We start from the raw sequence: 25,659 nt of genomic DNA on the forward strand, positions 1-25,659 counted from the left end.
CTACTAGTCTTCTTGCATTGCATCGGTTCTTCGTAGACACTTGTACAAGGTGTGCACCTTCACTTTCAATATTTAAGTTTGTTATCTTGTCCTTACCAATAACAACAACGTTTGTTGTCAGTAGATATGACGTGTACAATAACAAGTAGCAGATGGAGAGTTCAAGTGCTGTATGTCCCTTGGCATAACGAAGAGGCCAACTGATCATACAAAAGAAAATGGAAAAATAAATTCTGATTTTCTAAGATATATTTTTGTTCATTATTCTAATTCTGAATTACGAGTTGTGAGCTTCGACCTAGATCACATTTTGGGACGAGTCTATATTATTCAGTCAGAGTTTCATAGAGAGAGGCACTTGGGTCAAGCCACAAAACAGATGTGGCAGAATCAGAATGTGCCACATGTTCAATTTCTTTTTTCTTTCTAATTATTTTTGCACCATAAAAAGTGTATACCTCCTCATTTTCCCTGACCAGAGGAGAGAATGATAATGTCATGAGGAAGAAGACAAGATATCTTGATGTGGTTTGTGGGTTTACTCTGCATGAGAGCTTTTAGGAATAAATGCCAGTCTAGGGAGAATCATAAAAGAAAATTTTTGACAAAAATGATAGATTGATATTTCATTGATCATCTCAAATAAATAGAGGTGTTAGTTGGGCATCATGCTTTAGTGATTAAGAAAATGATTTGAGCTAATTTGTTCAAACAAGACAACTATAATAAATCTCTAAATGGCTACCGCATATATGAAAACTACGCACGGCACCCATACTAATCTATTACACAACATTAGACGCAACATATTCGTATCGATGATTACAATAGATCATCATCTAATAGCAAAGCCACATAAAGTTATCCGAAAGAGCGAGACCACATAAAATCATTGTTAGCAAGGAGAATCAAAACTTCATTAAAATAAATTGCAGAGTGTAGAAGAATGTTGGATATAAATGACGAATTGTTGAGTTCAAACAAAATTTCCCTTAGTTTGTTAGACATTGCTTTACGTGCATATTTCCTTTGATGACTTTTTATAGTAGTGAAAGTTGAGAATAAATATATTTTGGGTGTAGTGTATTAAGATTTATATAGACTTTTGTTGAGTTTTTTATATCACCATGTAAGTAGACTTTTATTGACTATTATAAACTCCATAATATTTTTCAGCCAAAAAAGAAAATAAACTCCATAATATTTCATATGCTTTTTATGATACACTTTTGTGGAACTTTTGCATAATTTTAGAGAGTTCAATACTATAATTTTTTAGATTATATGGATTGTCATAGACATTTAATGACCAATTTATTTCTTTCTAATTATAGAAAGTTTGGAGTGCAAAATGAGATTTTTGGAGTGTTAATAACAATTCCCTAAATTTTTACTATTAAAATGTTGATGATGACCATGATAAAGTGGTCCTATGTAATACCCTGAAAATTTAAATATATAAATTAGATATTCATAATTATGAATATGTGGAGAAAATAAAAAATAAATTGATTTATGGTTATGCAAATTTAAGTAAGGAATTTTAAAATTTTGTTTCCGGAAATTATTATAATTTACGTATTTGTATTATTGAGATTTTATATTATTTCTCGAGAATTTATATTAATTTATTTGAATTTAGATTTTAATTAAACTAGTTACAAAGAGTGAAGTTTCGAAATTAATTAATTAAAATCTATAGACCATTCGAGGTCACCATTTATATTTTCGAATAGAGCTTGATCTCATGAGAGCGTAGGCGCAAACCGTTCTTGAATGGAATTATAACGAAGAAGTTATTAACGATTGGATTTGAGGACAAAATAGTCATTTTTCCATTTATTTTAGAAGGCTCTAGAAAATCTGGAGCAATGGGAGTGCCACGTGGGTGGCTAAGATGAAAGGGGAAGGAGAGAAAGGAGAGAGGGGAGGGATTGGGACTGTACAATCAGAAAACAAGGAAAGGAGGGGAAAGGAGGGAGAAGAAAGAGAGAACCGGATCCCCTATGACTCGCCGATCTGACCCGGTCATATTTTCCGATTCTTGTCACCATTAACGACGGTACCGGTGCCAAAATGATCCATACTTGAAAATAGTGTTTGCCTCCATCCACTCCACCCCAAAATTTATGAAAATGGTTTGAATTTGGTGAAAATGCACCGGTGGGTATAAGGGTCCTATATTTTCAATCCACCATATTTGAAATGGATTCCTTCGATCTCCACCACCATTGAACTTCCCTTATCCCAAGAACAAAGCCCAAACCACCTTAGGAGCGGTGGAGCACCGGAAGTGATGGATTGAAACAACCCATTTTTAGGGTTTTCCGGTGGTTCGAGGAAGATTGGGGTGTTTCCCGGCCAAATTGGATTTGGCCACAAGTATAAAAAATTCTCCCCTCACTGAGATCTACTTTCCTGTAAAATTTGGTAATTTTTAGTGTTGGCCGGAATTTGGGGTTTTTGCTCGCCGGAAACCGCCACCCACGGTAGGCGCGTGGCCAGTGGGCCGATGCTACCATTTTGTACAATTTTGGATATATTCTAAATACGAATTTGGTATCCATTGGAGGTGATTCAATCATTAGAACTAAAGTTGGATATTTCGTTTATTTGGAATATAATCGGAAATGGATTAAAACTGAATGGTGAACTACGAAGGGCTTGATCCCGTTCAAGGGTACGTAGACAGTCTAACGGTAGTCATTTGCAACCTTAAAAATAACTAAGATAAACCTTTATCGAAAATTTGAAAGAAGAAAAGGGATTGGGTGTTTAGTATAAATTTAACCTTTGTTTGGTCAAATAAATTTAGCTATAGGTTTTGTGAGAAATTAAGAATTTCTTAAATAATTTGAGAAAAATTTTTGTTGGGAATTTGAATTATGAAAAGAAATTTGGTGAATAAGATGAAGGTTCATCTTATGTTTTTGGTAAGTAAACTTTGGTTATAGATTTGGTTTGTGATTAATAAATGTACATAAAGAATTGTGTTTAATGGTAGTTAACTAAACAAGAGTTTAGTTTGGACTTATCACTGATATTATTTCCGAAATAATTATTTTGGGGCAGGGCGTTACATCGTATAAGGTGGTAGTGGTAACGATGGTGGTGAAAGTGTCACGTAGTAATTGTTAGCAAGATGATGGTAGTAAAGTTGGTGCCTTTAGTGACATCAATAATAATAGAGGTGGTCATTGTGGTGGCAGGGTGTTGTTGGAGTGGTGGAGGAGTAGGGATGGGGACGGTGGTGATGATGGTGGTGGAGGTGCCGGTCATGGTCAAGATGGTGACAGTGGTGGTCATAGTAGGATTGTTGTTGATCATGGTAGTGTCGGTGGTAGTCATAGTACAGTTGGCGATAATGCTCATGGAAGTGACGGGGGTGGTGGCTATAGGGGTGGAGGCGTGGTTATGGTAAGGTGATGATGGCGACATGATGGTGAAAATGGTAATAATAATAGTTATTGCATTATGATTAGTGGTGGAGCTTATCATTTCAAAATTGAGAAATAAAGAAATTCATCAAAACCATAGGTGGAGGGGTGGGATTTGAGATAACAAAAAACTTACCATAAAAACACTAAAAGCCCATAGAACCGGCAGTGACAAACTATAGATAAGAAAAAGGTATTTGGTTTGTTGGATTGAACAGCAGAATGACATTTCTATATTCGTATAGAATGATCGTTCCATTGTTTTGTTCATATATATATATGTGTATATGTGTGTGTGTGTGTGTGTATTTTGTCAATCCTACATATATTTAGGATTGCTCCTTTTCATTCCCAACCAATGGAATGGGCATTAACAAACTATAGATAAGGATCCAAGCTATGGACCAAAGATCAAAGAACCCAAGCCCTAAGTTCCTAGGTAGTTATTTTTTAGTATTGAGATACAAATTTTGAGTAAAGATCCAAACGTCTCCGGACATTGACAATGATGGACAAGCTTGTTATCCCAAATTCATATGCCACACGGGCTGAAATGCACAATTCCTTGAGGATCTAAGCCAACGTGGCAATTACAAACCTCTCCCAACAACTGAAAGCCACACTTGAACCTTTCCCAATATAATCTAAACAAACAAAGAGAGAGCTTGGCTTGAAAGATCACCCATACCTTAAACCCATCACATCCGCCTCTCCAACACCACTCACACACACCCAACCTCTCCTCAATCCGTCATATACCCTTCAAATTTCAATTCCCTTGTCTTTGATGCCGACCTTCCACCACCACCACCACCACCTGCCACTTGCTTATATCATTTCATTTGTATTTGCCCTAATTGGATTTGGGACCAGCATCCGGCCCGACTCTTGTAGGCCCCACCTTCTCCCCACTATTCCATCAGGGCTCCACAGCCGGCCACGTTGACAAATTATATTATTCTTGGGTTGGGTGGGGCCCATTTTGGAAACTGCGAACATGTGTTTAGTGTTTTGACCGAGAGAAGAATCAAAAGATGAGAGGCAGATACCGAGGACTAAAGTGCTTAAGCTAAGCAGAACGAGATCCTTGTTTTTGGATTTGATTTTGATAATTTGATCTGAGAGAGTAATTAACATGTAAAAGAAGATTTGGTAGATTTGTCCTATATGGGAGTGGGTGCAAAGCCCTGCAGTCATTCAGCCTGTGTTACCAACTTACCATAATAACCTTGTGTAAATTCACAAAAAAAGTACTCCCAAGTTCCCAATACATGCATTTAACGAGGAAGCGTATTACTCTTCTTATTTTCGAGTTCGAATTTCTTTCGCGTAGTTAAAATATTTGTCTTTTTACACACAAAAAAAAAAAAAAAAAACAATAGTCTAGTCTAACAAATGAGACTACGACGTGTATTACCAAGAGCTGTGTCATTATGTTCGTACTACAACTATATACCATTTAGCAACTTTATGATTGCACTTGCCAAAAACCAGAATCAGAAATAATACTCCATAACTTGTTTGGAAAGGGCATTATGGTATTTTACTACTTGAGATGGGCCAATCCGAACATACCCTCTCTCTCTTCAGTTGGGTAAGAGAGAGGCTTGAGCAGCTCGAGAAAGAGAATAATGAATATAGAAATAAAACGACAAGAGAGAGAGACCTAAAGAGAGCAAGAATAAAGTAATAGACAGGCCAACATGCGATAGTGTGGTTTTATTATAACCCTACCATTCTCTGCCGTTGGACAGATAAGCTGTCCCTTTTGTCTCTCTCATCCCCAAACAATCCCCTTCTCACTCTCTTGCAATCCCACCTTCATATAACATAATCTCCCTCTCTTTTAAAACCTCACAACCCCAAACCCTACTTTAATCCCTTCATTCTTTCCATCTTTCTCTTCAACCATATATCTTCATCTTCCATATCAAGTAACTATGGCCTCGAAAGCAAGGAAGAAGCAGATATGGTGTCCACAGCCACTGACGCCGCTCATGGAAGGGCCGGACCCCGAAATGCAAGAGGAAGGTGGCAAAAAGGAGAGCTCTTGGGAAGTCATACGTGAATGGTTTAGGGTACAAAAGGGTGGCCCTCCTAGTCCCGGGACTAACTTATCGGCCTCAGGATATGGGGGTGGTGGTACTATTCCAGCCAAAAGACAAGACTTGAGGCTCTTGCTTGGTGTTTTAGGCTGTCCTCTTGCTCCAATTCCACAAGCCAATGATCCAGTTGATCATCACCTCCTTCACATTAAGGACATCCCATTTGTAAGTTAAAAAACCCACATTATATTATCATTCTCATTATCTTGTACAGGCGATACATGAATAGAGGGGTGTTGAACACAGAACCTCATATGCATGAGTGAATCTTCTCTTAATTTTCTGGTATATATTGTTTTAGTTAGTAATTAATTAGTTAATTTAGTTTTTGTTAAATAACGTGTAGGAAACTTCTATAGCGCATTACATTATACAGCAGTACTTGGCAGCCACGGGGTGCTTGAAGCAACAGAAGTGTAACAAAAACATGTATGCAAGTGGGAGTGTGAAAATGGTTTGCTGTGAAACTGAGGTTTCTGCTGGAAGAAATGTGAAGACTTCGGGAACAAGAAGTGGGGAAAGCGGGTGCTTTGTTCTTTGGCAAATGTTGCCTGGCATGTGGTCTTTGGAGTTGGTCGTTGGAGGCAACAAGGTGGTGGCTGGTAGTGATGGCAAAACGGTTTGGAGGCACACTCCTTGGCTTGGTACTCATGCAGCCAAAGGCCCCCAGCGCCCACTGCGTCGCCTCATACAGGTATACATATACAGTGTTCCTCTCACAATAATTTTCTTGCATAAATCATACCACTAAATAATGTTAAAATGTAAAATATACTCTTGTTACATGCAAGAAATTTTATCCTAAATTTAGGATGCTACATATTAATGATTTCTATTAAGATTTTGGGCATAAACAACTTTTGATTTTGGACTATAAAGAGAAGGAACCGTAGCGTTCAATTATTCGAAATAGCCTCTACCAAACAAAGATAGAGATTGAGGAACAAATCACAATCCCAATAAAATGATACTTGGCTGACAATGATAGGGAAACTGTCGCGTGCTTTGCCCTACAGACTTTTTTTTTTGGTACAGCTCCAAAGCGACCTAAGAATGGCACGTGATTGCCGTTCTTACGTCATATACCGGTCATATGTATTATGTACATCTTGTTCTTGGGATTACCACATATGCTGAACTAAAGTGTCTCTGTATTATTTCTTGCTTTATCTTTTTCTTTTGCACTTTAGTAAATGCTGCCGGATCTGGTGCAGCGTACCTACATGCTCTTTCTTTTTCGTTCTTCTCCTTTTTTTTCCTTTTTATTTTTCTTTTTCTTTAAGAAAAATTCCCTTCGATTAAAAAAAAAAAAAAAAAAAAAAACAAACTGTTACCTAATATATATACTTAGTATTGGTTGATCAATACTTTGTAGAAAATACTTTCAACTAAGATAAAAAGGCATTAAAAGAGATCAATAATACGATGAGAATGTGCATGAGCCATTCAGTCAAAATGAAGTATACATTGGTGATATATACTCATAATTTCAGAAATTTGACAAATATTTCTATGTTTAATTTGCAGGGCCTAGATCCAAAGAGCACAGCAAGCTTGTTTTCCAAAGCACAATGCTTGGGAGAGAAAAGAATCGGAGACGATGATTGCTTTGTACTAAAAGTCTCCGCCGATCGAGCGCGGTGATGGAAAGAAGTGAGGGTCCTGCAGAAGTAATCAGGCATGCATTGTATGGATATTTTTGCCAAAAGAGTGGCCTCCTCATATACTTAGAGGACTCACACCTCACCAGAGTTGAAAACCCAGAAAATGAAACTGTGTACTGGGAGACCACCATAGGAAGCAGCATTGCTGACTATAGGGATGTGGATGGTGTGCTCATTGCTCATCAGGGCCGCTCGATCGCCACAGTTTTCCGGTGTGGCGAGGTGTCGATGGAATACACAAGGACTAGGATGGAAGAAGCTTGGAGCATTGATGATGTTGTGTTTAATGTACCAGGGCTTTCCATGGACTATTTCATTGCTCCTGCTGATATATTTGATAGTACTGTACCATCACCACCATGATCATTAACTGTCTACTCACGAACTGATGGAGCTTAATTACTAGGATATTAGTTTGGTTTTAATTACAAAAATATTGGTGGGTACACTTTGTTAATGTGATGTAATATTTTGGGGGTTTTTTCTTCTTCTTTTCAAGTGTATTATGTAGTATGTAGTAGGGTTTGAAGTAAGCTTAAAATGACAAATTCAAGCATGGGGTGGAATAAGGGATCTTGTTGTATTCTAATCTAATGCATTGTCCTTTTTTTTTTTCTTTCTAAATCTAAAGCATTTAGGAAGTGGCCTTGTTTATTTAAACTATTTGTACCATAATCACTAATCAGGTCTCTTATATACGTAGATGCGATCAATAATGCAATTAACAAATGAAATGTGTACGCAAATAATTAATATTCTCTAAATACAGGTTAAATTCATTATATATAAGAACAAAAAATGTAATCAATAAATGTGATTGTACATTAAATCATTAAAGTTCTCCAAATTTACATTTGGTGGTTTGATAAGAAAAAATTGAAATGATGAATTGTCCTTCCACAATGGATGCGTGGCAAAGTCAAAATCAAGAAAAGTGGCAATCAAGAACATGAAATGTTTAACTTTCTTATTTCAGGTGGGCTATCTAATCTAACAGAGTAGCCCATATATAGTTTTATTTTTCCTTCGGCTGACTAAATTTCGGTTCCTTCAGACACTTAAGGCCCTTTTGTCATGAGGAGGTCCAAGCATGAAGCCCACCGAATCCATGGTTTAAAATCTCTAAAACAAAAAATAAATAGATATGGCTGGCCTCCTTTAAGATGAAAATGGGCAATGGTCTAGCGTCAATCGATGGAGAGGTCATTTGCAAGCCTTCGTTCTTGAGAGTCACGCACAAAACTTTGTAAATTTGGGAAGTTTGTTTGTAGCATGTTCCCTAAAGTATTGTGCCTCAAAAAAACCAAGAATGCCTAACATATTAACCAAACATAACCATATACCATAATTATAAACATAAGACATAAGAAAATGTGTGATGTTATTCACAATGTCACAAGTGTGTATAGTGTACATATACGTACTAGCTAGATCCATGCATAGAACTGCTAACTGGTTTGGGCTACACTCCAGTTTCTTTCCAAATGATAAAATATTTCACATAAATAGTATCATAGTCGATTCTAAGTTTTTGAACGCACAAGGCGAAATTCGCAAAAACCTTTCTTTGTTTGTAGCTAGATACATCTTTCACAAGGAAATAAAGCTTCAAAATAGTCCATAACTTCATTCAAATACAAACCTTTATTTCAACTCGTTAGATGCATCCAAAACTCGATATCTCTTCACCATGACAAGTAATAAGGGAAACATTTTGATTTGCCACCTATAGTTTTACCAAAGTGCAATTTGCAACCTGAAAATGGAAAACGAAAAACTGAAGCAATGTATCACTTGAATTATAATTAATTAATTGCAATCTGCCACCAAAAGAGGTCACCAAAACATGCACTGCTTCAATTTTTTTAATCGAAATTTTGACTAAGTTAACGATAGATTGTTGATTGCAATTAAATCCCCTTCAGGTGAAAATTGTGACATGAGTGAATTTCCAGTGGCAATTTAAGAATTTGTGCAAAGTATTAATAAAACTGATTGGAATAGAGTGCTTGCATTTGTTCTAAATTATGTGGTTATCCATATAGAGAAAAGTATTAAGGGCACGTTTGGTGGCCCGCCTAGGGTTGGATTTGGTAGTTTGGATTGATTAGGCTAGGATTGGAGTGGATAGGTTGGTAGTGTCTGTTGTTTGATGCGGACAACTCAACCAAATTCAATTTGGGATAGGCTGGGAGTTTTCTTGCTCAACTCTTTGAACGGGAAGAGAAACCTCACCATGTTATTCTAACAAAAACCACTGTTTTAAAAATCTCCTACCTAATGTTGTCTAGGCGCTGTTGTAAACTAAACCAAAAACCAATCAAGCAATAAACAAAACATAATGATTTCAGAGTTCCTCCAATATAGGAGTATCTCTCTAACAACGGAAACTTTATTGATTACCAACAAATACAAGATAACTCACAAACATAAAGTATTCTCAAGTATACAAACTTAAGTCTCTCAAAAACTTTCACACCCAAAACTCTATCTCACATCCATCTATTTATACTAATAGATGTCATAGGTTTACACAAAGTCCCTAGAATATAGGAAACCAAATCCTATACTAAAACTAAATCCCAAAAAAATTAGGAAACACAAGTCCAAATATCTTGCGTCCAAGATATCCTAATCCTTGTTTGATTCTTGTTTTAGTTTAGGCAAGTTGATTTAATGCCAAATCCAACAATCTCCATCTTGGCATGAAATCCATAACGAGGCATCAAGATCAAACTTGCTTCAACTGCACCAAATCCAAGCAGTGCTCGAACTTAGCCACATTAACCACCTTTGTCGACATATCAGCTGGACTATATTTTGTAGCAACCTTTTTTAGACGAATCTCACCTTCAGCTACCACTTCTCTCACAAAATGATATCGTACATCAAAGTGCTTAGTCCTAGCATGATGTACCTGATATCTGGCCAAATAAATGGCACTTTGGCTGTCACAATATAAATCTAACTTGTGTTGTTCTACACCTAAATCTCCTAACAACCCTAGAGTCCACATTGCTTCTTTGATAACTTCAGCGATCGCCATGTATTTTGCTTTTGTGGTTGATAATGCCACCGTTGGTTGTAATATTGATCTTCAAGAAATAGGACCCTTTGCCATAGTAAACACATACCCAGTCGTCGATCTTCACTTGTTTAAGTCTCCAGCAAAGTCTGAGTCCACATATCCAACTGAGAACTTATCAATTCCTTCATCACATCTTTCAAAACAAATACCTTTGTCCTTTATTCCATGTAAATACCTTAGTATCCACTTAGCAACATTCCAATGCTCTCTTCCAGGATTATGCATGAATCTACTAACAATTCCAGCTGCCTATGCAATATCAGGACAAGTACACACCATAGCATTCTTAACCCTCTAACCAAATTAGCATATGGAATACCATTCATCTTCATTTTTCTTCATTAGTTTTGGGACATTGTTGACTGCTCAACTTGAAGTGAGCACCTAATGGAGTTCCTACAGGCTTAGTGTCTTTTGTTACTCCAAACTACTGTAACAACTTCTCAAGATATTGCTTCTGAGACAAACACACCAAACTTTTTTGTCTATCCCTTGTGATCTCTATTCCCAATATTTTCTTGGCTTCACCGAGATTCTTCAGTTCAAACTCCCTTCTCATTTGCTCATTTAACTTTTCTATCTCTGAAATATTGCTTGAGGCTATGAACATGTCGTCCACATAGATTAACAAGTATATGAACGAACCATCTTTCAATTTCTTGTGATAAGCATAGTGGTCATAGTGACTTCTTGTATGGTCTTGACCTTTCATAAACTTGTCAAATCTTAAATACCATTGCCTGGGTGACTGCTTCAAACCATGAAGAAATTTTCTGAGCTTACAAACCAATCTTTCTTTGCCCTTCACTTGATACCCCTCGGGTTGTCTCATATAAATTTCTTCATCCAAATTACCATGAAGGAATGCAGTCTTCACGTCTAGTTGTACCAATTCAAGGTTGAAAGTGCAACTAGGGCAAGCAATATTCGAATGAAAGAGTGCTTAACCACAGAGAAAAAAAAAATCACATTGTAATAAATTCCCTCATTCTGAGCATATCCTTTAACCACTAGCCTAGCTTTAAATCTTACCAAACTCTTGTCATCCACTCCATCATTCTTTGCATAAACCTTGTAGCCAATTTCTTTCCTTCCTCTAGGTAGCTCCACCAATTCCCGAGTTTTATTCTTGTGAAGGGAAAACATCTCATTGCCCATTGCATCATACCATTTACTCTCTTCTTCACTATTTACTGCTTCTTCAAAATTAGTGGGAATTTCAGCTTCAATTACCGGTAATGCATACCATGCAGGGTATGCAATCTTTATATCTCGTAGGAAGGGATATGTCTCTTTTTCCTTTCCTTTTGACTATGCAATCATCTTATATCTTTAGTTCTTCTGATGGTGTTTCTTCTTTGCGATCACTCTCTTCATGTTCAAGTTGATCACGTTATCTTTCTTCTTCTAGAGCTTCTTTACTTGGCTGCAAATTCACAATTACTCGTTCCCTAAACTTCACCATCTGAACATTTTCCTTCAATTTCATGTGACTTTCATCGAATGTCACATCTCTACTTATTATAATCTTGTTCAACTTCGGACACCAAAGTCTGAAGCTTTTCACACCATTATTGAATCCCATAAAAACAACTTTATTGGCTTTCCTTCACATGAAAATAGGCATTGCATCCAAACACTCGTAGCTTATCGTAGTCCTGAGCTAGTTCTCTAGACCACACTTCAAAGGGTGTTCTACCTTCCAATGTTATTGATGGTAGTCGATTAAGCACATGACATGCATAGCTCAAAGCTTCTGCCCAAAATCTCTTTGGCAGCTTAGCTTGAGATAGCATGCAATAAACTTTCTCAAGCAATGTTCTATTTAGTCTCTCTGCAATCTCATTCTGTTGTGAAGTATGTTTAACACTGAAATGCCGAGTAATCCCTTCCTTTTTACACACTTTGAAGAAAAGATCAAAGGTATATTCCCCTCCATTGTCACTTCTCAGTGTCTTAATCTTCTTTCTAGTCTTGTTCTCCACCATGTTCTTCTATTCCAGTAAGATGTCAAGAACCTCGTCATTTCGTTTCATCGTATATATCCATGATCTGCGAGAGTAGTCATCAATAAAATATACAAACCATCTTTTTCCACCTAAAGAAGCATTCTTTGCAGGCCCCCAAACATCAGAGTGAACATAGTCCAAAATTCATTTCGTTTGATTAACAGTTGAGCCAAATTTCACCTTTGTTGTTTACCAAGAACGCAATGCTCACAAAACTCTATCTTTCCAGTTTTTGCTCCTTTTAAACACCCTTGCTTGATCAATCCTTGCAATTTTTTTTCTCCTACATGTCCCAACCTCATGTGCCATAATGCAGACAAGTCATTTTTATGACTTTGCACTTCATCAGCTACCATAGCCACTCCATTTTCCAAAGTCTTTCCTTGTAACATATAAAGTAAGCCATTCCGAGGCCCTTTCATTATGACAAGTGCTCATTTAGCAACTTTGAGCACATTGTTATCGGAGTAAAACTTGTAGCCTTGTGACTCGAGAATGCCTACTGAGATCAAATTTTTCTTCAAATTTGGAACGTACCTTACACCATGCAATTCTCGAATCACACTATCATGATGTTTAATCCTGATACTTCCAATTCCTTGAGTTGTACATAGGTTATCATCTCCCATATACACAGTTCCATTCATAACTTTGAAGCTTGAAAACCAATGCCTTTGAGAAGTCAAGTGATGGGTACAACCTATGTCAAGCAACCATTCTTTCATATAATCCATAGTGCTCGATGCAGTTAGGGCACAGAAAAATTCCTCATCCTCAACTTTAACCATATTTGCTTCTGAGTCATCCTTCTTCTTTCTAGTATTTTCTTTGATTTTAGGGTAGTACTTCTTCTAGTGTCATTTTTCATGACAAAAAGCACATTCATCTTTTTCCAAGAACTTTCTATTCTTTAAGATTCCTCTAGTACGAGACCTACTATTTTTTCGTACGAACCTTTCTTTTCTTTCGATCTCCCTCTCACCATCAAAGCTTCAAAGTTATTCCTTTCTTACCTATTAAGGTGTCTCACCTTATGATTCATAATAGCACATGAGATTTCATCATACTTAATTGTCTCCCTGCCATAAATCCAAGTAGTTATAAAAGGCTCATAGGATTCAGGCAATGAGTTCATCAGGATTGAGACCTTGTCTTCATCTTTGATTATCTCTTCAAGATTTGCCAGTTCAGCTAGAAGCCTATTAAACTATTCTGGATGGCCAATCATCTTTGTGCCCTTTTTGTACTGGAATTTGTACAACTTGCGCTTGAGATGCAGTTGATTCTCTGCACTCTTCTTCATATATTTTGTCTCCAATGCACCCCACAATTCCTTCGCATAAGTTATGTTCATCACACCATACTTCTGTTGCTTTCCCAAGTATAACCAAATTGTAAAACATGCATGAGCATTTAATCTTTCCCATTCTTTTTTTTTCATCGAAAACGGCATGTCTCCTAACATAACAACCAAACCTTGTTGTATCAGGACATCTCGAACCTCACATTGCCACATAGCAAAGTTGTTCGTTCCATCAAATTTCTCAATTTCAAACCTAGTGCTCTGAATCGTCATCTTGGTTCCACTAGTGCCAGACTTTTCTTTAACATCATCACCACTGGTAGAGTTAGCAGTCTTCGTCATTGCTTGATAGTCACAACCCATGAAAGAACCTAAGCTCTTGATACCACATGTTGTAAATTGAACCAAAAACCAATCAAGCAATAAACAAAACACAACAATTTTAAAGTTCTTCAAATATAGGAGTACCTATCTTACAACGAAGCTTTATTGAATGCCAACAAATACAAGAGAACTCACAAAAATAAAGTGTTCTCAAGTATACAAACTTATGCCTCTAAAAAACTTTTACACACAAAACTCTATCCCACAGCCATCTATTTATACTAATAGATGTCATAGGTTTACACAAAGTCCATAGAATATAAGAAACCAAATCCTATACTAAAACCAAATCCCAAACCAACTAGGAAACACAAATCCAAATATCTTACGTCCAGGATATCCTAATCCTTGTTTTAGTTTAGGCATGTTGATTTAATGCCAAATCCAACAAGCGCTAGGCGGTAGGCTACTGCCCCGATTATTGTCTAGGTGTTTGAAAATTAAGAAAAGGCGCCTAGACTTGTTGAGGCACACGCCTAGCCCACCTAGGTTGGGACTCGCTTAGATAGAAAATAGATAACTTTCATTTTGTATGTTATTTTTTCAACAAATTGTAAGAGACTTGCCGAATAGTTAAATGAACACATATTATAGGCTTGTTTCCCATGTTTTCATTATGTTCCAATACTTCATAATATATATCTCATTCTATTTTGTAATTTATGATGAAATTATATATATTTTAAGTATAAATAGACACTTATTTACACGAAATATAATAGATTTACTTAAATTAGCCTAGTCTGCCTAGACGTTAGGCCCCAGCCCGCTGCCCGACTAGCGCCTAGAGTCTTTTAAAACCTTGATAAAAACTAAAACGGAAAAAAAAATGATCTCCACTTAACCCATACCTGTAACACTTGCAAATCAAAACAAATAGAAATCCTTAAACCCACCACCCATTGACAATCCACTACACCTGAAATCAAAGAAACAGATTGCCGCCAAAATTGAATAAGATCGCTACAAAATTGAAGAAAAAGGTCGACCATGAAATCGAAGACGATTGCCGGAAAATTGAAGAAGAACGACAACTAAATCGAAGAAGAGGATCGAAGGTCAAATGGAAGAAAATGTTCAGTGCAACAAAGAAGAAACCATGCTGATTAAGAAGGAAATCTCGGAGACATAATTGTAACCTGTGTATATGAGGGTGAGTTACATAACCCCTCTTATTTTAGATTCATAACCAATCGGTCCTAACCTGTCCAAAATACATTTAACGTCATCAAACATCGAACTGGACACATAACCCTTTTAATTGAACATAACATGCTCTATCCAGCCCACCAAACGAGCCCTAAGGCCTTCCGCAATAGGCTGAAAAAAGTTAGTGTGATACTAATATTTTGAATTCATATAAGAATCACATGTCTACAGTGGGCTGAATTTTGAGTGTGACACCAATTTATTGAATCGATGAGTTCAATATATTAGATTCATGAGTCCAATATATCAAACTCATAAGTGTGGTACCAATATATTGAACTCACACTAATACAACGGTAGTGTTATAGAAATTAAACTTAGGATGTCTAATTCCTATATATAAGTATCACACTCACTTGAATCACTGTGAAAGGCCTAATCCTATATATAGGGATCTATTGAGAAGAAAATGATACACTTTGATATTTCCAGTTTCTATCTTATTTTTTATATTTTATTTCTAACATGTTAGCAACATAATTTTCTAATGCACACATATTTTTCTTCATCAACAGAGTCATATGTCACAATAATATGCACAACTGGGTGTTGGAATATTTTCTTTAATTACCGCACCTATTGGGAGAAATCGCATTGCTACTCAATGTCTCCTAGTCAATTATGGATTGCTTGAAAACTCAATTGGAGTTTGAAATATTAACTTTGAATATCTTGTATCTACTAATGTTTAGTGAATTTGAGTAAATATAGGCAAAAGGGGTTCCGAGTTTATTTGGACTTAATTTAAGGACGTATAGATGCATAAGGATTCTTCATGAGCTTATGATGGGCGTATCCTATTAGAATTATGCATTCTATATTAGTAAGGGTCTTATTAGTGTGCTACAAGCATTAAACATAACTCCCCCTTGACGATCCAAGTTAGTACTCTAACGTGTTTTAAATATATGAGCACCTTAAATTAAACTTGGATGATATATATTGCATCCGATCATTACCAATTTGTGCGATGTTATATATATATGTGTGTGTGTGTGTGTGTGTGTGTGTGTGTACACATGTGCAGCATATTAAATACAAAGCAAAAGTTCTTTTTCTTGTTAGCCGATATGTGCATCAATCAAACTACAACATCTCAAGATCATCACTCTCTACTCGTTATTGTGCCAAACCCATATGATCAAATACAAAATAGCTATTTTCGAACTTTGAATTAGAAATTATAAGCTTCTTCTCCTTCATTTATTCTATGGATCAAATAAATGCTAATTGGTTTTTCTATATTTTTATTTCGTTGATTGCTTTCTCTTTTTGGTAGGGGGTGAAAACGCAGAGAGCTAGGCATGCCATTCTCAAGAGGTGGTGACTTAGTGGTGGTGGTATGCTTTGCGAGGGTCCGAGAGACCCCCAGTCGGGGCCGGGGGGGGGGGCGTTGGTTGTGGGGGTACAAAAGAAGCTTCTGGTGTATACTTTGTAAGAAGCAGAAAAATTCTTTACTAAAAGGACCCAAAGTTGCCAAATGAGTAAGATGCAGAATCCAAAGTACTTGTGAATTGGAGAAGTACTGCAAATGATTTGCATTTGCATGCATGGAAGAATGTGCCTTGAATAACAGCTTCCTCAAATCATAATCATATGCTGATCATGATTCCTTATAAATTAATCAACATCAGAGATATTATTATTGCATGCAAACTACTGTAATATTATTTAAAATGAAAAACCTAATTAACCAAGATAGCTTCATATATATAGCCATGCATCATCAGCAGCAGCTTTCGATGCAATGAGAGTACCCTTTAACTTTGCCCACATAAAGATAGAAGCTTCCTCGATATGTGCACGCATGGGAGTGCGTATTCTTCCTTGCTTTTAGGCTTTATCATCTTTTCCTCTCTCTCTCTCTCTCTCTCTCTCTCTCTCTCTCTCTCTCTCTCTCTCTCTCTCTCTCTCTCTCTCTCTCCTGAGTTGTGTCTATGTGAAGATCGGACAGGAGCTTTCCTGCCAACTTGCAGTGGCTAAATTTTTCCCTGCAACCAATAAAGCTATTGTGGCATCACTTTCTTTTTCCACACACGAAATCCAAACCCCCTCTCACTCTACATGGATCTAATCTACTTAGTTAGTCCTTAATAAGATCACCTGTTAGAGGCAGTTAGATACTCACATGATCTGTCTTACTAATAATGTTAGTAACTGGAATCCATGCATGATTATAAAAAAAAATCAAATTAAGTACACCAATCAAGAGGACTTTTATTTTCTTTCAATAAAACTTAGACACACAATACCAACATTTGTTGATACATTTATATAATAGATGTGAACCTTATGATTGCATGTGGAACTCAATGTATCTAACAGTTGTATTAACAAGTGTGTTGATTTTTCGTGAATTGCGAGATAAAATAAATTACTATATACATCATCTAAATAAGTAGTTGCGTTAAAAAATGTTGGGTAAAGAGGATAGAGTCATGTGCATACTACTTGTTGAGTAAAGAAAAAAATGATGAAAGGTACACTTGTTGTCCTCCTTGTATGACACCCAAGGAATGTGAAAGACTAAGGAGTGAAAAAGGAGCCTTGAAAGATAGATACTATTGGTCGGCTCTTGTAGAAATTCTTTCTCATCTTTAAAAGGGAGCTTGTCCTCTATAAGATCTTCCCATGCCAACTGAGTATTGTTCCTTAAAAATTATATAAATCAATTTTTCTTTCTTTACTGTGCTCTATGCATGTGTTCGTTAGCGCTTATACGATCTTGTACTTTATTGGGGTTTATGTTTTGTTAAATTCTAGGTTATTATCCCAATAGTTTTGTCTGCAATAAGAAGAGTAACTAACTTAAAAAGCAGCATTATTGCTATTTGCTAGTCTTCCTGCATGATTTAACAATACAATTAATTAATCTACAACATACATGAGATCACATTGACCATACACTATTACCTGCAACCCAAAAATGAAAAGGAGAGAGGGGGGGACAGAAAAAACCTTCCAACTGCTTGACCTTACCCTTATATATGATGGAATTCAAAAGCTCGTAAAAACCAAAGTATCCGCCGACTGTAGAATGACCTAAGCTATAACCTTTTTTTTATTTTTTTTATTTTTTTAACAAACGATATTATCCATACTAAAGAGACGAGAAATGATATTATCTACACCAAGGGGGTGAGGGAGTGGGCTAAGCCTCACACCAGGCTAGCCGTTATGATATGGTCCAAATTCACCTTTGGCAAGAATCGAACCTAAAACTTCTCTCATCACTTACAAGTAAAGAAGAATATCACTAAACCGTAGTACTAAGTGACAACTATAACGTTCCTAAGACTAATTAAATGTTAGTAACTAGAAGTTGCAGCTAAGTTTCTTTTTAATTAAAAAAGAAATTAAAGAATGCTTGATGAATTTTCAAATAAAATATCTTGATTAATAGCTACGAGAGACATGAAAGTTTTCATGCTGTATATCACTTGAAAAAAGTACGAAGTTGTATTACTTGCAAGTAATAAGGAACAATATATTAATTACTCTACAGTACTTTGCTTTCTCAATCATACTTAATAAACAAAGAAAATATACCTGCAGATCGCAATTTTATTTATTTAAAAAGTTATGTATATTCATGAATAGTATTGTGGAATTAATGTTGCACCTTGCTACTCATATATAGTTTTATTCATGTCAAGATCAAATTTTCCATGACATCCATGGAAATGGGGAAATTAAGTATCAAGCACTTACAGGATCGGATCACATTAAGTAACAAATGTGCTGACAAAATTAATAGTGTAACTTTATAGGTTTGCCATGCATGGCATTTATCATACTTTAATTTAGTAGAAACCCTAACGTGACCTAATAACCTTAATGAACATCGTACAAGAAAAGAAGAAAGAAAAAAGAAGAAGGAAACCTTCATGTTATGGACCAAAACCCTAGATCGATCTCATACTTCAAAGCTTAATATCAATTGATTTTGGGCTCACCCGAATGGTGAATTTCTTCCTTGTCGAACGCCGGTGTTGATCATGGGGTTCATCCTGTCTGAGCCTAGTGGTGCTCTCCGTGGCGAAGGCCTTTCAAGTTTATTTGCTGAATCAAACTTCTTGTCATCCCCTTGGAGCATTGGCTTGGATTCGTAAATGTCTGAAATAGAATCGATCTCTGAGCCTCTCTCGATAGATGGCGGAGCAATTTGAATTGAATCTGATGATTTGAAGGGATCATCCTGAGGTCCAAGACATGATGCGGCTGTTCCCAAGTCTTGAAGCCGAAGATCATCAGACCAAATCAAGGGGCTTTTGCCGCTACCACTATAAGGGCTAGGCCTTTTCTTTGGTCCCAAGCAAATGTTGTTATCGTTATTCGGCATGAAACAATGATCAAGAGGTGGCCTGTCCAAGTTTTGCTGAAGATCAAGGTGATCTCCTCCATAGATGTTAAGGTCTTGAAAAGATGGAAAGTTGAGAGGAGAATTGAAATCTTTCAAAGATCCCATGTCAGTAGGGTTAACACTTTGGTTTCCAATATTACCCTTGTAACTTCCTGCTGCAGCTGCCATATTGTTCTCACCAGCAAGGGTTTGGCAGGCCTTCTCTAATATGCTTTGCATGTACTTTCCCTGAGCCTCAATTCTCAATTGAAGGTGTTTTTGGACCTGTTATATATATAGTATAACATGCTATAATCAGGATCAAGGTCATGAAATATATGTCCAAAACCTTGCTTTTGATCACTGAACTACTTAGAATACTAATGCATGAGTTGAAATATACCTCCAATTGTTCATGCAGTCTTCTCTGCACCTCCATTTGCATCCTAATCGCATCAACCATGTTGGAATTAATTCCGTTATATACAGTTTTTCACATGCATTAAACAAGAAAATCCAAACCCACCCCCCAACAAAGCATGAAAGGATATATAGCCAACCGAGTTTTTTAAAGATTGTACATATTTTCACTTCAAGATTTTAAAATTACTAAAATATATGAAAAAGAAGAGAAAGAACAAGAATAGACAATATATACATACTCATTCATACTGCGGTTTATTATGGCAGAAGAAGATGCACTATTTCGTTGGAGATCCAGTGGAGATGCTGCCATGAAAATAAATGAACAGAAATCAGATATGCTATTTATTGAAAAATAATAATTTGTTAATTGAAAACAGTCCAAAATTTGTACACATGTATATGTATTGTGAGGAACCCTAGAAAAGAGTCACATAAACTCATACCATGATCCTTAATTGAATGGTCATTGAATTCCTTGTGAGGTTGCTTTCCAAGCCTAAATTTCTATACAAGGGAAACCAAAGAAATTAATAATAAGAAGGGAAAAGAGAGAAAAAGAAATATCAATAGCCGACCCGAAAATTGGAATTTTGTAAAAGTGAAGAAAAGAAAAAGAAGTTTGAAAAAACATTGTGTTTGTATGAAAATTAAACCTGGAGGTGGCTCTTGAGGTGGTAAAGTGTAAGACCCTTCACACCCATAACCCTCATGATAGTTTTAGGTGTAGCCTCTGAAAAATTAAGAGAGAAATCAATGAGCTTATGTGCATAATATGCATGAAATTTTTATATATGATGAAGCTAGGTGACTTGAAATGATGGTATTACTGTCTGGTCCTCCAAGCTGAGTGACAGCATCGACAAAGCGTTCATGGAGCTCGACGGTCCATCGCAGACGAGGCTTAGGGTCGGTGGTGAGAACAAGGCCAGAGTCCCCTTGGACACACATGGGTCTGTCATGGGAATTCATAGTTGATGGCTTCTTGTGGTGTTGGTGTTGGTGTTGGAACATTATTCTCTCTTTTTTGGGTTTTTTTTCTCTCTCTCTCTCACTCAGAGCTGAGGGCTCTGGGAATACCGAGAGATTCAAGAACAAATGCGATGCAAATAGGGAAGAATAGGGTGCGGTTTTGAAGAAGAGGAGGTGGGCTGCCTTTGGTTTCTCTCTCAAGGACTAGAAAGCATGGGAGACAAGCTAACCTTGTTTAAAAGAAAATTGTTTATCATTTAAAATAAATAAAAAATTAAAGCGCACCTTATTCTACATTGTGCTGCTGGTCTTCCTTTGCTAAAAGATACTCTCTCTCTCTCTCACTCTCTCTCTCCCCACCAATTCTACGCTAAATATACTATTATGCAATCATATTATAATGTAATTAGAGAGTATTAATTTAATTGGTATTTTTAGAGTGGTGCATCTTTAGTTTGTTATCTCCAAAAGAGGAAGAGATCTTTGTAGTGTTATATATTCTATTAGCATGTGAAACCTTTATTTTTTGCATTAAGATATGAGCGAGACCCCTCATGAATGTCAATGATGATGGGCAGTATGTTGTACTTTAGTTTACCCCCTTATTTTTCTGAAACCATATATCTATTATACATATAACACTGCATATATATATATATATATATGCTCCTCTTTCCCTCATCATTACATATATAATTAAATCTTCACCATCTTTTTCAGTATACTTACTTTGAACCAATTATAACCTATATCTCCAGCATCATATGGTGTTTAGAACACAAAGACACATCCTTTATGTCATTACCAACAAAAAGATTTCAAGTATCATTACCATTTTTTCATGTTTGTATTAATGTAAGATTCATATGCCAAAAACCCCATTAGTGTTCTAATTTTTGGCCCCTGTTTTTCATGCTCCTAGATGGTTCAATGAGTGTTTAGGAGCAAATAAAAAGGAATATATTAGTATTTTTTTTATGTCATTCGATTTTATTTAAGCTCTCATTTTTTTGAAGATTCTGACTCTGTCATTATTGAATGCACGGTTAGGCATTGTATCAAGCTTTTGGGACATATATATGATTACAAGAACTTGATTATCAGTAAGATATATAATCGAAATGGCAATATAGATGTGACCCATTAGATCTTATTCTAAAGTTAAATTATTTCTACTCTTTGAAGGAAGTTAAGGTTCTATTATAAAATCAATTGACGATATTAAGAGTAGCACAAGTTACTTAATTATAAGTCTATGTAAAGTCTCTCTTCTCATCAATCTACGTGGTGGGTTAACATAATCTTTATCTATAGGTTTTCATATCAATCGAATTTATGTTAAACATTTCATGCCATAATACTCCAGGATGTATACAATGATGCGTAGGACATGTTTTCTACAATGCTTTTGATCACTGAACTACTTAGAATACTAATGCATGAGTTGAAATATACCTCCAATTGTTCATGCAGTCTTCTCTGCACCTCCATTTGCATCCTAATCACATCAACCATGTTGGAATTAATTCCGTTATATACAGTTTTTCACATGCATTCCAATTTATGTTAAACATTTCATGCCATAATACTCCAGGATGTATACAATGCTGCGTAGGAGATGTTTTCTACATGCCTATTGGTATATCCAAATAATATTGTTCGCAAAACCCTCATCAAACAAGTCTCAAGATTGAATATGAAGATGAAGTACCAAATTAATCTGTTTTATTTGTAAGATTAAAGATCAATGAATGCGCTCGATTTTCTATCATGGAGGAGAGAAAGCACTAAAAAACAAGAAAATAAGGAACCAAACTTTAGGGTTTGTGGTTGGTAATATATGGGGACGTGAACATCAATGCATAAAGGGTGTTGTACTGTGAAGCTTTTGATGACAGGAGTAGGGGACCTTGGCCTTATACTTCTTCTAAAGCTTAATTTGCTGGGCCTCAATCCCTTATCTCACTTTCCAGGAATTCAAGACTGCTGCTCAGCTGCAATGCAATATATTTCTACTCCAATCCAAACAACAACAAGCAAAGCAACTCAAGTAAGGTCAAACCTAATAAGTAGCCACATTGCCCCACTCACTCTACTAAAGGATATAATTTAGGGTATGAACAACATGAAGGTTGGACCCAATAAATGAAATTAAAGAAAAAACACAAAATAGAGAACATAATAAATCTCTCTTCCTCTCTCTCTCATGCAAAATGTCAAATATCTACCCAAGTCATTATCTATGCTAATTAGTTCTAGTACTTCACCCAAAGATGGGGGATCAAGCTGGAGCTGGAGATTTTGAGTATAAAAGTAAATGTTCTTAAGTACTTGAGCTATAAGTATCTTGCATATTCAACAATACTCTTGAGTCTTGTGTCACAAGTTACTTTTCTCAAGTTTTAGTTATCAACTCACGTGTCAATTCCTTATTTATCGTAATTAAGTGAGAAGGTAGACTTGACAAATAAATTCACGTCATCTAGGATCCAAAAATTTGAAATAATAAAACGAAACTACGATTTTATTAACTTAATTCGTCTGTACATTTTCGTCTATAACCAGAATCGTACAAATGACTCTCAATAGTATTTGCCCAAATCTCAGTTGGGAATAAATGCTTTCTTCTTTGACAATCAAAGGAAGATTCTTCTCCTAAAGATCTAGAACTCCATGAGCTACACAAAGCTCAATATTTTACAAGATATATATTACATTTTATGACCGTCCTATCTTGTATATAATTTGGTCCCATTTAGTAAAAGATGTTGACCAGGTCCCACCCAATTGTTCAAATCAAAGCTATGCATGCATGCCAGGTAGGAAATCAAACATTGCAGCATAGATTGATTTCGAGTTCCTTAGATTTGACCTTCCCCAACCACCCTTTGCATGCAAACGAAATTGCTTTTATAATTTTGGCACCTCCTCTATCCAAAAATATGTGTGACAGAGAAACAAAGCATTTCAATTAGAATTGGAGATATTCTTCTTTAAACCACCGATTATATTATAATTCAAGCAAAGTTATGATTTAACTTTTAGTTGATAATTATAATGGTTTTAATTGAAAGCCAAAAACGAGTGGAAAAGTGGGTTGGCTTAGTGTTAAGGGCATGTTTGCTTGAATTTCAAGCATCTTTTTATGTGATCTATAGAGAATTATTCGATAAAATGAATATATTCCTTAGAAGGTGAGTTTGTGGGACCCTACTTTATTGTACAATTTGAATACTTTACAAAGCTTCCCGCTTTTCTATCGAGTTCCCAAGGAGGATTGGATTGCTGGACACAGCCTGCATGCATGTTGCTGCATCTGCATGCATGCATGCATCAACCATGCATGCATGGTTTCGTTGTAGCAACTCGATCAATGAGTAAGTGAATGATGAAATGATGAACTGATGATGATGTTTTTCCTTTTATATATTTTTATATATGATGATGTTTTTCTTTTTATATTTCTTTTTTTCTTCTTTTTTTTGCTAGCAGAGATAATGGTTCAGATGATCACGATATGAAAAAACAGGTTTGATCTTGAAAGCATATCTAACATAGGGAATATATGACATTCCATGGTCATTTTCACATCTTTTCATACGAATCACAATACATTAAGAGACATCATTTCATTTTCAACTTCTGATATCACTTTTTTAGAAAATTGAAAACTCATTTAGTAACTAGTTTTAAATTTTCACAAACTGAAGACGAAAAACCAAAAAGTAAAGTTGCTTTTTTGAATTTTCAAATTCGTTATTTTTTGTTTTGAAAAAAAAATTAAAAATGAAAACTAAAATTGAAAATAAAATAGTTATCAAATGATCTTTAAATAATTTTTGGCTTATTTTTAACTACGCTTCCAGAAACTCCATTTTGGTCTCACCTTACTCCTGTTACTCAAAAGTCACCACTTTATTCCCTGAAACTCAAAATTCGTTTCACTTTGAATTGTGAACTCTTTTTTCTCCCTGAAAATTATACGCCGCCTCCTAAAACATATGTGGGACCCAACACACAATAAGACTATGCCACATGTATAATAAATTTGATTATAAATCTCAATTATGCATTAACATTTAACAATAAGAGAATATTGAGTTTAAAAGAAATTGAAAAGATGAAAATATAAAAAAATAAATTGATTAGCCTGGCGCACCCATATCAAAGTCACATAAGAAATTAACAGATATAAGGAAATGTTGATTGAATTTTGAGTTTTATAGAAACGATTTTCGAGTTTCAATGAGCAAAATGGGATCAAAATCGAGTTCAAGGGGCAAAATAAAGCAAACTTTGAGTTTTAGGGAGTAAAATAGTGACTTTTGAGTTATAAAAAGTAAAGTGAGATAAAATCGAGTTTCAGGTGGCGTAACTTAAAATAAGCCTAATTTTTTTACTAACTGAATCAATTCAGAACACATAGACAAGCTGCTGAGCTTCTATTGTACTTTTTATCTTTTACTAAGGGGAAAATAGGGGAAAAAGAGAAAAAGCAAGCAAATAGACAAGTTCCTATGGAATGTGGGTTAGCTAGCCCAACCCCGCTAGGCCTAGTTCAATGCAATATGAGACTTTGTTTACAGCCCGAGCCTGGCTAGTAGATAATGTGGTAAAGTTTGGGGCCTCCAATTTTGTAACAACTTCGCCATTACTTGGGCATTGCCTATTCTGATATTTTAATTTGGCCCACGATCGTTTGGGAACTGCCATTAAGTCTGCT

The 25,659-nt window shown here is 35.9% G+C and overlaps 1 protein-coding gene and 1 non-coding gene across 2 annotated transcripts; one reads left to right on the forward strand and one right to left on the reverse strand.

Moving 5' to 3' along the window:
- Positions 1-5,177: 5,177 nt before the first annotated feature.
- On the forward strand, positions 5,178-7,821 carry LOC103953314. Its single transcript, XR_007252820.1, has 3 exons — positions 5,178-5,707; positions 5,889-6,236; positions 7,070-7,821. It is a non-coding gene; the product is annotated as an uncharacterized LOC103953314 (transcript).
- A 10,994-nt stretch (positions 7,822-18,815) lies between these two features.
- LOC103953315 (myb family transcription factor IPN2) lies at positions 18,816-21,160 on the reverse strand. Its single transcript, XM_009365057.3, has 6 exons — positions 20,795-21,160; positions 20,621-20,697; positions 20,411-20,471; positions 20,204-20,270; positions 19,945-19,987; positions 18,816-19,826 (listed from the first exon to the last, which is right to left on the reverse strand). The coding sequence occupies exons 1-6, from the start codon at positions 20,976-20,978 to the stop codon at positions 19,152-19,154; spliced, it is 1,107 nt and encodes a 368-aa protein (XP_009363332.2). The 5' UTR covers positions 20,979-21,160; the 3' UTR covers positions 18,816-19,151.
- Positions 21,161-25,659: the final 4,499 nt, after the last annotated feature.

Source organism: the organism of the source record quoted next, unplaced genomic scaffold, assembly GCF_019419815.1.
Source record: "Pyrus x bretschneideri cultivar Hongxiangsu unplaced genomic scaffold, Pyrus_bretschneideri_v1 Contig50, whole genome shotgun sequence".
NCBI classification, from domain to species: Eukaryota; Viridiplantae; Streptophyta; class Magnoliopsida; order Rosales; family Rosaceae; genus Pyrus; species Pyrus x bretschneideri.

What these genes read in the sequence shown, in the direction of transcription:
- LOC103953315 (XM_009365057.3), bottom strand. Translation starts at nt 20,978, where the DNA reads ATGTTCCAACACCAACACCAACACCACAAGAAGCCATCAACTATGAAT. An exon ending in ATAAACCGCAGTATGAATGA is followed by an intron (nt 19,988 to 20,203) that starts GTATGTATATAT and finishes TGATGCGATTAG; the next exon opens with GATGCAAATGGAGGTGCAGA. An exon ending in GACTGCATGAACAATTGGAG is followed by an intron (nt 19,827 to 19,944) that starts GTATATTTCAAC and finishes TATATATAACAG; the next exon opens with GTCCAAAAACACCTTCAATT.